This window comes from Chiroxiphia lanceolata, chromosome 2 (genome assembly GCF_009829145.1).
Source record: "Chiroxiphia lanceolata isolate bChiLan1 chromosome 2, bChiLan1.pri, whole genome shotgun sequence".
NCBI lineage: Eukaryota > Metazoa > Chordata > Aves > Passeriformes > Pipridae > Chiroxiphia > Chiroxiphia lanceolata.
Genome location: NC_045638.1, coordinates 16,626,217 through 16,642,145, shown reverse-complemented (window position 1 = coordinate 16,642,145; position 15,929 = coordinate 16,626,217). Strand labels below are relative to the sequence as shown.

Sequence of the window (15,929 nt, the reverse complement as noted above, 5' to 3'; positions counted from 1 at the left end):
CCAGCCCAGAGTACAGTTACTGCAAATGAAAGGCTTTCGGGATGATATTATTACCTTGAAGTGTGTTTGCTGCCTTTCATTGTCCCTCCCCACTGCTCCAACTCTGATGCTTCCCCTTCTGCCTCCTCCAAAATGTTCAGCCCTGCACATCCAAAATATACTCAATTTTCTGTATCAGAGTATAATTATTTTTTATTGTATAATTATTTTTTAGTGCTCTTTCTCCCCAGTTTGCATCTCCTTTCCTGGTGCCAAGAGCTACTTAAATTTACAACATTGACTTCATAGCCCCAGAGTGTGCAGCACAGCATGGACCAGGATGTGCAGTAACAGGCAGGAAAAGCTGCGGTTAAGAGGAACTGGGAAGAGCAAGATAGGCCCTTCCTTGTCCTGCTTCTGTTTCCAGATTTTGTCAAAGGGCTGCAGTGCCCTTGGTCTGTCTGTCAAGGCCAAAACAGGGACAGACCAGCAATGCAGCCCAGCCTTTCAGGCAGGCAAGTAAAAGAAAAAGGGAATACCTATGCTAGAGCTATTCCCTTAAGAGTTTTAAAGCATAAAAGGTGAATGTTAAAGTCAAAACCAGCCATTACAAGGAGCCTGGCATGAAGACTTCGAGGCTGGAATTTGGCGTATGACTGTCATTGAGGTCACTGCCTGCTGAGGACATGAAACCCAGCTGTGGTGAATTAAGTGCAGCAAAAGTGACATGATAAACACGCAAGCTGTATCATGTGCCCAGTGTATGTCTGCCATTTGAAATGTATGGCAGGTATATGGGAAGCAATGTACCTTTCTTGTCTTTCCCTTCCAAATTTCTCTTTCCTTCGTCCTTTTTTTCTCCATTTCTCACATTTCATAGAATCATCATAAAACCAAAAAATGTCCTGGGCTAGAAGGGATCTTAAAGGTCATCTAGTTCCAACTCCCCTACCCTGGGAAGGGACACCTTCCACTATACCACATTGCTCAAAGCCCCATCCAATCTGGCCTTGAAGGCTTCCAGAGATGGCACATCCACAACCTCTCTGGGCAACCTGTTCCAGTACCTCATCACCCTCATAGTAAATAATTTCTAGTCTGAACCTGCCCTCTTTCAGTTTAAAGACATTCCCCCTTGTCTTGTCACTACATGCCCTTGGAAAAAGTCCCTCTCCTGCTTTCTTGTACGCCCCCTTTAGGTACTGGAAGGCTGCTAGAAGGTTTCCCTGGAGCCTTTTCTTTCTTCTCTGGGCTGAACAACCCCAACTCTCTAAGCCTGTTCTCGCAGGAGAGGTGCTTCAGCCCCCAGATCATCTTCATGGCCCTCCTCTTGACCTGCTCCAGCTGCACCTTATGAATAAGAAAGGTAATGCCAGTAAGGATCTCCAGGGTCAGTTGAGTTGTCACCTCTTGTTGCCAAATGGTGGGGTGCTTGGAGCTGCCCCTGCCAAGGATGGCCAGCTCCTCTGAAATGGGTGAAGTAGGCTGGAACAGCCTGTTTTTAGGATACCATGCAGTCAAGTGGAGCAGGAAGGAAAATAGATGATGAAATAATGGCACTGAGATTTCCTCTCAGAGGAATGCCATGGTGTTCTGCTTCCTCCTCTTGTGTCAGGTCAGCAGAACCAGCACTGGGTCTTATTTTCTTCTTTCTTTCCTTGAGAAGGTAAAATAGAGGGGAGGGAGAAATATTCATACTGCTCCTGCTTAAAAGCTAACTTTTATGTGGTCCAAGTCAGCTTTGAAATTGAAACCTCTCTGGGATAATGAAACAGAAGAGGCTGAGTTCCTGTTTAGACTGATATTATTTGGCTGAGGGCTGTCTTTACTCAAGAGTAATCTGGGAAAGTGACAGACAACCGTGACCTTGATTTACTTTGTAATAGTTTGGGTTGCAATGGAAGAGTATTGAAATTTAGATTTTTTTCAAAAATTTCAGGGACATCATTAAAGAGGAGGACTTTTCGTTCTTCCTTTCAGTACACTCTGTAATGTTAAAAATAGCAGAGGATATAGATGTGTGACATTCATCTGCTGACTTCTTCATGTCTGTTGTCAGACTTCACTGCATTTAAAGACTGGTCAGAGCAGGAAAGTAGTCCAGGACTCTCATCTTATCTCTGAAGGATTCTCAAAATGGGAAACACCCATTTATATGATAAAATACATTTGCTGAACTGTGCTTGTGGGAGGCATAGTACTAGATTAGAGAAGATAGTGGAAATTCTGAACAAGGTGCATTTGTCAAGTCAATTCATATAATATGGAGCATATTCTGCCCCATTTGCTTTGGAGGTACCCCAAGCTATATGTATATATTAGGGCAATGCTGCTACTTGGTGCTCATTAATTTGAGCAATGATCTTCAGCTCGGTCTCCCAAATACTCAAAACAATCTGCAATCACCAAGTAGAATGGTTAGATAATATCAGTATAATAGGAGGGAAAATGATGGGAGAGCTGGGCAAGCTTCTCTCTCTTCTGACTAGAAGAATTTCTGCCTCTTTGGGAGTTTTTGGAGCTCTGGATGTAGTTTCAGCCCTAATTTATTTCTGTTGGGTTCTTTCCACCACCCCCCAATCCCACGCTTTGCTTGCCTGTTCTTTCTTACAGGAATGAGTTTGTTTGCTTTCCTGAAAAAACATCTCACAACCAGGAATGAGAATGGAACTTGTCAGGTCTGGGAGCTGTTATAACCAGCCAGCAGTCTATGAATGTTCCTGGCCGATTAAAACAATGCCATTACTTAGGAGAACCAAAGTAAAATGAGAAGGGCATGTTAAAAGGTTTCTTCAGGGGATGAAATCCCTGGCATTTGAGCTCCAAAGTGCGGATCCATGACAAGAAGACTTAGGAAAACAGAAACACTAAAAAAATTGTCACATTAACCAAAGAAAACGAAAAAGTAAGGACTTCTTGCAGATTTGTAGACTTGTTCTTTACTCTCTGAAACACTTTCTACCTTTTCAGAAAAGCCAGAGGACACTCTTCCCCTTTCTCAGGGCAAGGGGACCGCCACTAGCACAGAGCCAGTCAGCCAGTGAGTTCCCAGTGGAAATTTTTCCTGGCTGTCCTAAATGAGAGTGGCACTGATTAAGTTTTTTATTTTTTTTCACCTTAAATTTGTAGGTACTTAATTAAATAGAACATAATCAAATTATTCTGGCAAATTTGGGCAGGGAACTCAAAAATTATGGGAATTGGATGCAGGGAACTGGTGGCAGCAAGTTTGCCTTTTTTCCTTAGGAAGCTGGGTTAAACAAACACTTCATTTGGAAATGAAATACAGGGATTTATCTGGTGAATTGGCACACTTCTTTTTTGTCTTTTAATCTACTATATGATGTATAATCAATGTTTCTGCAGAGATGTTATTGATGCTGCTATGTGTATGTAGGATCCCCCTTTGCTAACAACTGTGATATCCCTACCACAGCAGTTAGAAAACTGAGCTTTGATTAATGAGTGATGGCAGAGGACATGCTCTTCTATATCTGAAGGTTCACACTGGTAGAGCTTCAAAGATGGTCCCACACCTCTGTCCACCAGTCGTCAGGTGTCCACTCAGTCTTAGGCTCACACCTTCCTGTGCCAGAGACCTGCACCTTCTGCATGCCCAGAGAGGATGAGTGCAGTCTGGCAGGGCTGTGGAAAGGAAGACCTGCATGGCTACTTGCTAAAAGATGGAGAGGGAGACTCTAGTGGAAATCCTGTCTTTGATGAGTGTATAAAGTTGTTCTGTCCCAGACGACAGGAGATGTCAGGCTTTTAACCCTGGCTCATTCAGAAGGGCTCTGGTGTTTGATAAGAATGTGTTACCAGCCCACGTGCAAAACACAGCTCTGAAAAATAAGGGGGAGGGAGTTATGAATAAAACCTGAAGCAGGATTTTTACTGACTTCTTTTGACTTCCCACTGACTTCCTGTCTCTAGCACGGATTTTCTCTGGGACCTGATGCACCAGCATGTTCCTAATTCAGAGGGCTGATGGGGTTTCATGGCTGACTTTTCCAGTCTTCCTCCATGTAAGACATTTCTAACTTACAAAGAAGTACCATTACATGACATGTGTGTGACATGCCACTACACCTTTTAGAGGAGCTTCTATGAGTTTTGTGAAGCCTTTACAGCCCTGTGTCAGATACTCATCTCTAATCGACACTGCAGCAAGGGTTATATTTGTGTGCAGACTGTGTAGACAGGTAGCACACAAACCACTCTGAGCACATTTGCTAATACAGTTGTATCATACGATCATGGAATCTTTTAAGTTATAAAAGACCTCTAAGATCATTGAATCCAAATCATTGACCATTGAATCCTGCCATTGCCAGGTCCATCACTACACTATGTCCCTAGGTACCACATCCACACGTCTTTTAAATTCCATATCCCATCAGTCCTTTCACTTTTTTAAAATATCTTATATGTCTGCGGCATTGCTGGTAGCAAGAGATCCAAAACGCACGTCTGTGTTTATACCATCATGTAGCTCTGTGTCTATATAACAGGTACACGAAGGCATATGTTATACATATGCATGTGCACACAGACTCCTCTCTCCTGCCAGTGCTGTGGCTGCCGCCGCTGCTGGCTGCCGCTGCAAGCATGGGAGCGCGCAGGGAAGGCTGCCGATCCCGAGAGGTGCCGTCCATCCCTCGCCCCAGCGGCCGCGGTGGGGCTCACCCCAGCCGCTCTGGTACCCACTGGCTGCGCCGGGGATGGTCAGGCACAGCACAAGCCCCCGCACTATCCCAGGAGAGAAAACGCAGGTAAGGGAAAATAAGGTGGCGGGTGCCCTTGGCAAGGCACAGGCCCTGCGCTGCGACTGGCCATGAGCTGCCGGCTCCTGCAGCCACCAGGCAGGGGTGTCTGTAGAAGGCCCCCTTCAGTGATGCTGATAAGGCTGAGGAGAGTGGAGGAGTGTTGGGAAGCGTGTGTGCTGGGTGCTCTCAGCCTGGCTGCTCTGTACGGATGGGAGTGCTGGCCGAGGAATTTTGCTGCAGCATCCTTCCCAGCAGTCAGAGGAGGGGAATAACGGAGTTGAGAGGTGAATAGTGTGTACCAGGGGAGCATTCCAGAGGGACCTGCTTGCTGGTGATGCCGGTGGAGCCTGAGGGGATAGAAACGAGACTGATCTCACCCTGCAGCTGGGTCTCCTGGTCTGCAGCAAGCGCAGGGTTATTAAATCCAGATAACACTGTGTAAGAGCATAGTATTTTGTAAGAAGCGACAGTTGTTCAGGAGACAGCATCGCCTGGGTCCTCCAGATGACCTCGTACCAGGTAGCTCTGCTTGGGATCCTTTTTTATTACAGAAGTGGAGTTGGTGTCTGATGATGTCACACTTGGGGGGAGGGAAATAAAAAAGAAAGATAGATTGCAGTCCTAATGCAAGGAGGATGCAGCAGCAAACCACAGAGAGGGTCTTCTCCTCTGAGGAAGATGAGACAAAATGCAGAACCCCTTGGGGGGTCTCTCTCTCCCTCCTGCTTCAAAGAGGAAGACTGTCTGCCTTCTGTAGAGCTGGTTGTGTAATGCATTATACATCGCGAGGTTAGACCTCTTCTGATTTCTTAATGGAAAGGCTATTTTATTTCTCAAGTGGGTGCCAGTGGGGATGCTCTAAGAGCGCATAGAAACTCATCCTCCGTCCCGCACTGACACGGATCTGCACAGTCAACTGCAGACAGAGAACTTGTCGAGGAGAAGTGAGGACCAAATCTGGAGCCAATGCAGGGGGAGAGGAGCAGCCTCAGCTTTTTTAGCAAGTGAATGGGGAGGGGGAGGAGGGTAGTATGAGCAGTGATGTCATTTTTAACTGGTTCCTCGCAGAGCTGGGGAGTGAAGTTAGAGGAAAACCTGCAGTCTCAGAATGGCTCTCAGCCTTGACTGGAGACTCTAAATGACTGAGGGTCCCCACGATGGTAATTCATTTTCTTTCCTATGCAGAACTGTTCTGTTATTTTGGGTCAAGCAGAGGGCATTTCTTTTCTTTCTCTTTCTTTCTCTCTCTCTTTCTCTCTGTTTTGAGGGTTTGACTTTTGCTATTGCCTCTGGTTTGTTAAATACCTTGCAGCTTTTTTGAAGTTTTTCCTGGGTAGTTTGAGAATTTTTCTCTAATGTGGGAATCCATGAGAGAGTTTAGCATGTAGCATTTCTGCTACTCATCGGGAGGGGAGATGCAGAGGTTGCCAAGCACACAGCATTCTGCATGGGAAATGTACTTTTAAAATCACAGGTGGAAAGAAGGAGACTTGGCTGGCATTTGTTGCTATAATGGATGGCATTAATGTTGCTTGTAAGAGGCAGAAAGACTTCTGGTCAACTATATAGCTAGAAATGATTTTTCTTTGGTGACAAATTCTATGCTTTTGATTGCCAGATTTTTATTATGAGCATTTTAGTTCCAGTGGAAGTGAATGGAAAATGTCAACATAAGAGATTCTGGCTATATGAGACAGTATATGTATGTATAGTTCTTCATGGCATGCATTAACCACTTGCGTGCTGCTCCCTCCCCTGCACTTGCCCTGTTGCTGTCTTCCATAGAAATCAGTGGGCTGCCAGACTGCACTGTGGACAGTCAGCACCACAGAGGGTTATTCTGTCTCTGGTTCCTGGAATCAGCAGAAGTAATCAAGCCATTTTTAGATAAATAAGGTTGTCAAGGGTAAAATGTCTTAGCCAAAATGGCAGTTTATAGTTTCAAGTATTCAGCTACCGGTATCACTGGTACAGTTTGGGTTTGTGGTTGTTGTGATGCTGCTTGGTGCAAAGGCAGAGGGTGTAATGCCAAGAGTCCACTTGGCTATGGAAGGCTTATAATATTTCTGTATGGGCTCCCATTTCCCAGTGGTGAGACTTGCTTGTATTTTCACCCAGGAAAACACTCAAGATAGCTGAAGAAGCCAGACCACAATTTTGCTTACTAGGAACTTGGGATGTGCATGTGATAGCCACAGACCTTCTGGTAGTCTGTCATGACAACTGTGAGCTCAAATATGGGGGATCTGGGCTCAAGAATGAAAGAGTCTGAATAGAAATGGAACATTTTGATATCTTCTGAATAAGAAATGTTCCTTCAGGAAGTTCCTGCTGTTGATGAAGGGTTGAGGAATCCATTGCTCCCCTTGAGAAAGCTCTTACTGAAGAATAGCTGGGAGGAACAAGCCCCTCTTTTACTAGCTATTGTGAAGATGCTGGCAGCCGTCACAGGGGCCATTTTGAACTCCTCCCCCTGCAACATGCCATGGTGCAGAGGAAGAGTAAATCTGGCAACCTCTTCTGCCAGTCTTCTCAACATTAGCCTTAGTGTTGGAACATGTAACTCAGAGATAAAAGCTAGGCTTTAAAAATGGCATGTTCTTATCACTGTGGTTTTCATCCAGATGTATGCTTGCCTTCACTGATAGTACTTATGTGGGAGCAGTGTGCCTGGCAGGTGGAGGGAATGGTTAACAGGCTGTACTGAACTAGTCACCATGGCATATGGAAGCTTTCCATCTCTCTAGTGCCAGGCTGAATCTGCTGCTGTGGATAGACAACTTTGTTTTCCTGTGATTTTAGCATGGCACCCTTCACCAGCAGGAAATTAATGCATTTTTAGGAGGGCAAAGAAATGTGCATCTGGAGTAAGGAGCAACTCATCCTCCTCTTTTAGGGGCCCAGATATTCCCACTGCCCAACCTGGAGTGAAAACTAGTTCTGGCTTTTGGGCCATGGCAATAGGCTTTTTTGTCTCAGCTCAGTTCATCTGAGGTGAGAAGTTGCAAATTTATGGCACTAGAGATTGAGTCTGATACCCAAAGAAGAGGGGAGCTGCATGTGACTGCAGAGGGCATGCCCGCTTCTGCAGCTTTCCCCCTTAGGAGCCAGCTGACTTTGCAGCAGGGAAGGTTAGGAAGACCTCTCCAAGTGCAAAGAGGAATAAAGCACTGGGACAGGCTCCTATGGAGCTTATAGGATGCCCTTCTTATAGGCTTTTTAAAGCCTAATAAGAATAATAAAATTGGGGTGAACTAAAAATACTTAGTCCACTTTAGAGCAGTGGAATTACGCTTGGCTTTGCATTTTGGCATTTTTAGGACAGGTTCAGTCACATATCAGTCAAAATTCACTATAGGAAGCATCTTCTGTGTCAGGAGATGGCTGCCGAATTTGCTATTAATTTTAGCTGTGTTTCAGAGTTGGAAAAGTCATGGACCAGACAATTCTCTCATGGTTCCTTCCTGCCCTCCATTTCTACTGCAATATTAGTTAGCCCCATTGAGCTCCTACCACCAAAGGGACAAGAACGGTTCAGTGCCTGAGCCCATTCAGCTGTAAAACCTTGTGCTGCTAACTGTCAGCAAAAGTGCTACTGATGTGTCAGGGATGGACATGATTGTTAGGGAGTGGGAACCAGTGCACAGACATGATTGCAGATGTTGCGGCATCTTTCTGGACTTCAGTGAACTTTGTGTCTTACCAGCTTCGTGTTTGCTTACACCAGGCTCTGAACAAAACTGCATTTGGTTTGGAGTGGTCTCTTGGAGAGGGCTGGGGCAGTGAACCATCAGGGAAGTAGACTTCACTTGAGTGATGTAGTCGACCACTGCTCACGAGGAAGCACATTTTTCATACTGTAACTGTGATACAGTAAGACTTTCAATCTACATTGTAATTCTTCTGTATGTTTTTGTGGTAGAATTTACTTACTGTTTCCGCTGTTCTCATCTTTCATGGTCTTCTCAGGGGAGGACAACATACACTCCATGAGAGTGAATTCAAGCTAACAGGTGTGTCAAAGAGGCATTTTCTGGTGCATGCCATCGTAATCAAAGTTACAGAAGTAGATAAAGAGGACTGAGGCTGGGTGCTAAAAGCTCCCACAGGAGGCAAGGAAATAATTTTCAAGGGATGAGATCACATCTGTCCTAGGAAAGAATCCTTATCAGGGATGCTGAGAAAGCACTAATAGCTCAGTGTGAGTGTGTTTGTGGGAAAGGAGGAAAAGAAGAACTTCCCAAATTTAGCAATGAGTTCAACTCTATGCATGTGACCAAGAAACACTAAGGTCAGATGTCTAATTGCATTTATACCATTGTCTTCTGAGTAATTATATTTCCCCCCTGGCATTTCAACAGGGTAAAACTGAAGTAGGTTTGGACTGCTGTAGTCTGTTAAGTCAGAAACTAGGTAACCTCCATGGCTTGTTTGCAGGGCTGTCTCCTTTCCTTTGGGCTCACTTGGTGGAGCAGGCAGTGGTTATAGTCCGCTGGGATACTTTTTTGAGGCTACTTGTTTTGGAAAAATCTATGTAATCTGGATATAACTATAAAGCACTGTGCTGTTTTCTGCCAGCGATTGAAGGCAGCAAGGAGAAGGCAGTGGGAGAAAAGGTGACTTCTGCACAATCTCTTCATGTTTCAGGAAGAACTAGTGTTTTCTTCCAGATTTGAACAGCAGTGCTGCATATGATTCACCTCATAATGATAATAGTGTATAATCTTCGTAATTGTGATAATCTTCGTATGCAACTGCAGATTTCAAATTCCTCCCTGTTTTTAGTGCAAATTTCATTTGATGGCATCAGAAGACTTTTTTTCATGTCCCTGCCTATTTACCCCTACCTAACCTCACTGCTAGCTAACAAATTTCTGATAAGAGGAAAGGTGATGCACCAATGTCAGAATATGCAGATTCATGTCTCACAGTTGTACCTCATTTCTCATGTACCTGACGATTTTTATTTTTTTTGGCACAGCATAAGCAATCAAAATTTATCATCCAAATTAAGACTGTAATTATATTTTGATAAAGATCTGGCAATTCAGTGAGAATGAAATTTAAAGGGTTGCTGGGATACAGATGACTCTGGATTATGGGGAAGCGTTTGCATGTGGAATACTAATAAGCCAAGGTTGTTCAGCATCCTTATCTAGACTTTTCCAATAGTGTCTGATAACACAGACAATCAAGTGCTTGTTTCTTTCCTATTATCTGGCAAAGTGATTAAAGATACAGGCTGCCTTTTATGAATGAAAAGGCGACATGCTTGACATGGAGTGACACAGATATGTCCCCTTGTTGGTACAGAAGAAAAGTGGGAGGGGTAGAGATCTGACCATGGCCACGTTATGGAACCTTCCAAAATAAACTTTTCCTGAGGTTTCCCAGGGTCTTGGGCATGCCAAGGAGCCTTTGTGGGAGGAGTGAGTGCTTTCCTGGGAGGTGTGAACCCTGCCCAAGGTGGGTGCTGCTGAGACCTTTTGCAGAGACGGGTCCCCACTGGGGAGCAAGAGCTGATAACATCTCAGGGTTGAGTGTGGGATATCCAAATGCACCAGAGCTTGCTGTCCAGGCAGGATGGTCACAAAAGTAATGGCACCATAGAGCTGGGGGAGGTGACAGCTTGATTCAACCCATAGCTGCCAAAGGGAAGGTCCTGGCTCTTGTGCCAGTCCAGCAGATGAGTAAAACTCAACCTCAGTGCTGCAGTTTGATGAAGGAAAAGCTATAGCACTTTCTCTCTTTTAAATGTCTGGTCTGTATGTAACATTAATTAGTTATTATGGAACGTTATTGCTATTCAATAATGTGGCCTGCTGATAAGGTGTTATCCACTGCCTGTGCTGTGGTAGCACTTGCAGACCTTGAAGGGATTTGCCTACTGTGCTCCTGATACCCTGCAGCCCTGAGCCTGCCCTGGCCCAGCTGATATCCCATACCTGTCTCCTAGGGTTTCTGCTGTGTCACTGGCCAGCAGCAAGGCCAGTGAGTGCTTTGTGCTATCACCTTGCTATAGCTCTGCTCCAGACTTCCTGCTTCAAATATGAGCGTGGTAAGGCAGGATGGTAAGGGAAGGATCAATTTTCCCTTGCACTTAATTTGTCCCAGACTCCTTCTCAGCACCATCCTACCAAAGCCTTTTTATTTTCAATGTCTAACTCCAAATGCTGAGCCAAGCCTGCAATAATTATTATAGCCTGTTCATCAGTGGTTTAGGAACTTAATTGTAGCACATGGTTGTATTTTTACTACAGATCAGAACAATTCTGTGACTTTATAGCTTTTTCAATTAACTGTGAAACAGTGAGTGTGTCATATAACAACATAAAAAGATTTGGTGGTATGTCAGTTTCATCAAAACAAATGGTTTTACTTCCCTGCTGAACTGAATTCCTCCCAGGTTTCTGGTGACTAAATTTTATTCTCAAGATATTCTTTCATTATCTGTAAGAAAGGGACTTGACTTGCACCAGCACAGTTTGAATGGCAGGGAAGAGCAGATGTGATTTGGGAGGCCCAGGTTAATGAGCATTTTGGGAAGGCAGAGTACATTGGAAATGCTGCAGCTGTAATATGAGAAAAATTACTGTAATACCTTGAATAGACTTAAACATAAGGTGTGCAGTGCTTAAATGATAGACTCCTCAAATTCAACTTGCACAAACAGTAATATGCTTTCTTTCTCTTCCTGTAATGTGCATGGACATGTGATGTTGGTGTCAGACAACTCCACAACTGCAAGGCTATAGTCCAGTCCAAACCTTTGGATTTGCTGTAAGCTTCAAGACTTGCCAGAGCAGAGGCTCAATCACTGGATCAGTGTCTACAGTCTGGGTCTAGCAGTGCCTTGGGAAAAGGATGCTGTACACATTTCATCCTGGAAATGTGTCTTCAGATCCCCAGGTCTGGCACTTATTGAAGGCCCAGTTCTGGTTCTTTGGAGCAATCCAGGACTATCCTATCTTACATCCTAACCTGCATTTCATAGTTTATCACTCTTTTGATGTTGAAGGAGTTCAGCAAATACCTGAGGGGAAACTGGTTCTCCCAGGTTTGATAAAATCTTACGTCTTGAGTTGTTCTATTTCAATATATGACTGTCCCTTTCTGCCTTGGCAGTGCCAGGTGTCTATTCATATGAGGCAAAATTAAAAAATAAATAAGCCTGTAAGTTGTACATCACTGCATAAATGTATCATAAAGTGTTTAGCCTATTCAAAGGCTGGCTGATGTATGAGTCTGGTTTACTCCAGGCCCATTCTCTGAGTTTGCACTGCATTTCTACTGAACTACATGTGTGATTTTTACATTTCATGCAGTTTTTCTTCTGCATTTTCTATGGTGTCTCTTCATAACACCTACTGGTAACTTTTAGGAATCCATCTTCTCTGCCCTGATCCTTTCTGTCGGCCTTGCTTGTTTTCCAAACCAGTCATCCTGCCCTGGGGTTGGCCTCACTGCAGTCTCTGATCCTCTCTGAAGGAAGGTGATTCCATGACCTAGTCAGCCTGCGAGTCCCAGGTTGTTTCCCATACCAGCATCATGGTTAAGTCTCCATGGTATTACTGGAAACTTCTTTGGAGTCAGGCAGAGCCCTGCCTTCATATTCTGGTAGCTGTTTAAACAGAGGCACTGTGCAGTTGGTGGTACCTCCAAGAGATGCAATAAACTTTATTTCTATTATAAATTGTAGTCTGTGGGCTATCAGAATAGGATTTGGCAAACAAAGCAACCCTGAAGAGCTTGTGATCCCATGAAAAGGGTTTCAGCTTTGCTGGGTGAAAACTCCTATTTCCTGTGAAGAAGCATTTACTCAGTAGGTCAAGTGAGGAAGCTCAAGGTGGAGAAATTGCAGTCAATGAAGCTAAGAGTAAAAACTGTAGTGCCCCACACTTTAAAATTTCTTTCATGTAGTCTGAATGTAAAAGGTTGTGTTGCCCATAACAAGTCTGAATGAACACAAGCTCATTTTCTTCACTACTCATTTCTGCTTGTGCAAAGGTATGGGACAAAGATCTGAAAAGAGTGTTATCTTTGACCCATAAAACTGTGCAGCCACAAAGCCATTACTGCCATTTATCAGCATAATCTTTTTGAAGAATATGGGAGTGCAAGGAGGAGACTGACTGCTAAAATGCAGTTCTGTCAGCATAGCTGCAGCCACTTTGCCAGTATAACATACTGTGTAAAGACAGAGGTCATTTTGTTGCATTAAAACCTGAAGAAGCTTTGTAGTTTGCGAGCAGGGAATGACCCCAAATAACACAGCCAGAGTTAGCTAGACCCTGAATTATTTTCATAGGTTCATTACCTCATGCGCACAATGCACTGCCTTGTATCAGCTCACGACCTCCCAACTCTATCTAAAGAGTTCCTGCATGCAGTGAGTTGTCAGACTGTGAGATATTATGAATTTGAAGCTTAGGTATAAAATTAGAGGCATGAAATGTGGCCATTCTGTCTCATGTTGGTAGAAAGAATAGCTTAGAATAGGGTAGGGTAGAACAGAACAGAATTAGAGTTAGAATTAGACTATAGAATAGAATAGAATAGAATAGAATAGAATAGAATAGAATAGAATAGAATAGAATAGAATAGAATAGAATAGAATGGAATGGAATGGAATGGAATGGAATAGAATAGAATAGAATAGAATAGAATAGAATAGAATAGAATAGAATAGAATAGAATAGAATAGAATAGAATAGAATATTTTCAGTTGGAAGAGACCTACCATGATCATCTAGTCCAAGTGGAAGATTGCTAGTATGAAACACAGTCATGGGTCACAGCCAGCACAGCTTCAGGAGAGGAAGGCCTCTGTGGGACTTAACAGTGCTGCCCACATTTCACAGGATCTTGAGGACAGACCACTTCCTCCTGTCCTCTGCATTGGTGAGACCCCAGTGGCGGTGCAGTCCAGCCCAGGGGCCCTCAGCACAACAGACATGGAGCTGTGGGAGTGGGTCCAGAGGAGGCATGGAGCTGTTGGGAGGGCTGGGACAGCTCCCGTGACAGGACAGGCAGAGAGAGCTGGGGTTGTGCTGCCCAGATAAGAAAAGGCTCCAGGAAGCCTTTATAGTGGCCTTTCAGTATGTAAAGGGGGCTTATAATACCAAGGTCTGTCATGACAGGACAAGGGGCAACTGTTTTAAGTGGAAAGAGGACAGGTTTAGATTAGATATTAGGAAGAAATTCTTTACTGTGAGGTGCTGAGACACTGGAACGGGTTGCCCAGAGATGCCCCATCCCTGGAAGTGTTCAAGGCCAGGCTGAATGGAGCTCTGAGCAACCTGTCCATGGCAGGGGGTTTGGAACTAGATGATCTCTAAGGTCTCTTCCCACCTAAACCACTCTTACAAAAGTCCTGCCTATCAAACCTGATTTCCTTTTATGACAAGGTAACCCACCTAGTTGATCAAGGGAAGTCAACTGATATAATTTTTTTTTATTTCAGTAAAACTTTCGATATTGTCTCTCAGAGGATCCTTCTGGACAAAATGTCCAGCCCACAGCTGGATAAACACATCATGTGGTGGGTAAGCAATTGGCTCAGGGGTTGACCATAGAGGGTAACACTGACTGAGGTAACACAGACTGGTAATCTCTCACTACTGAGGTTCCACAGGGCTCCATCTTGGGCCCTGTGCTCTTCAACATCTTCATAAATGACTTGGACACAGGACTTGGACACAGGACACAGAAGGGATACTAAGCAAGTTTGCAGATGACACAAAACTGGGAGGAACTGTTGACTCCCTTGAAAGCAGGGAGGCCCTGCAGAAAGACCTCAGCAAATTAGGGAACTGGGCAATCACCAACCACAAGGGAAAGTGCTGGATTCTGCACTTTGGATGAGGCAACCCCAGATGTGCAAACTGGGGAATGAGATGCTGGAGAACAGTGCCATGGAAAGGCACCTGGGGGTCCTGATTGATGAAAAGTTGAATATGAGTCAGCAGTGCCCTGGCAGCCAGGAGGGCCAACCGTGTCCTGGGAGCATCAGGTAAAGCATCGCCAGCCAGTCGAGGGAGGGGATTGTCCTCCTCTGCTCTGCACTGGTGAGGCTTCACCTTGAATACTGTGTGCAGTTTTGGGCACCACAGTATAAGAAAGATATTAAACTGAGGGCATCCAAAGGAGGGCAACAAAGATAGTGAAGGGCCTTGAGGGGAAGCTGCATGGGGAGCAGCTGAGGGCACTTGGTCTGTTCTGCCTGGAGAGGAGGAGACTGAGGGGAGACCTCATTGCATTCTACAACTTCCTCGTGAGGGGAAAAGGAGGGGCAGGCACTGATCTCTTCTCTGTGGTGACCAGTGACAGGACCCAAGGGAATGGCCTGAAGTTGTGTCAGGGGAGGTTTAGGTTGGATATTAGAGAAAGGTTCTTCACCCAGAGGGTGGTTGGGCACTGGAACAGGCTCCCCAGGGAAGTGTTCACAGCACCAAGCCTGACAGAGTTCCAGAAGCATTTGGACAATACTCTGAGGTACGTGGTGTGACTCCTGGGGAGGATCCTATGCAGGGCCAGGAGTTGGACTCGATGATCCTTGTGGGTGCCTTGCAACTTGGCGTATTCTGTGATTCTGTGATTCTGTGATTCTATGAACTCTGGTCATTATGAGCTGTAATCTTAAACCCATTGTTATGTTACATAGGCACCTGGCTGGAAATGTCAGGTACTGCTGAGATATGTACTTGATGGACAGCTAGCCCCAAGCCTTCCTGGTTTCATGACGTTAAAAGAGAATTAATTACCTGATAATCTGTGCCCCCATCAACATGGTAGGGAATGATAACATCTGAAAAGCAGGTCTGGAAAATTTAGAGCTGTAGTTTGATGGGGCTTCACCTCATGGGGAGCCTGGGCTGAGCATGGAGTTGGCTGGAGAAAGAGACATTTTTCTCTTGCTGGGATGAATCATCACTAGCTAGGCAGTGATAGTTCTGTTGTGAAGCTGTGCTTTCTGTGGTAGGCAACAAATTGATTTCATTTGCCATCAAAATAAAGAGTTTCTGAATACAAAAATTATCTTGGGGATTATGTGAATAAGCTCAGCTTTGGGCACATATCTGTCTCAGTGGTTCATGAATGGGGTGAGAAAGGGTTTTCTGCCCACCATCCTCTTTCAAGACTTATTTCTGTGAGTGATGTGTGGCACTTCGTTTATCATTGATT

General features: G+C 44.6%; 1 protein-coding gene across 3 annotated transcripts in view; it reads left to right on the top strand.

The window, feature by feature from the left end:
- Positions 1-15,929, top strand: part of NHS (NHS actin remodeling regulator) — a 260,180-nt gene that overhangs the window by 203,513 nt on the left and 40,738 nt on the right. The window contains exon 1 of one of the 3 annotated variants that reach the window (XM_032678921.1): positions 5,809-5,905. The exons of the other annotated variants lie outside the window; for them this stretch is intronic. Coding sequence (XP_032534812.1) covers positions 5,884-5,905 — 22 coding nt within the window. The 5' untranslated portion in view covers positions 5,809-5,883. Of the gene's footprint in view, positions 1-5,808; positions 5,906-15,929 lie in introns of those variants that run through there. 3 annotated transcript variants of the gene reach the window in all.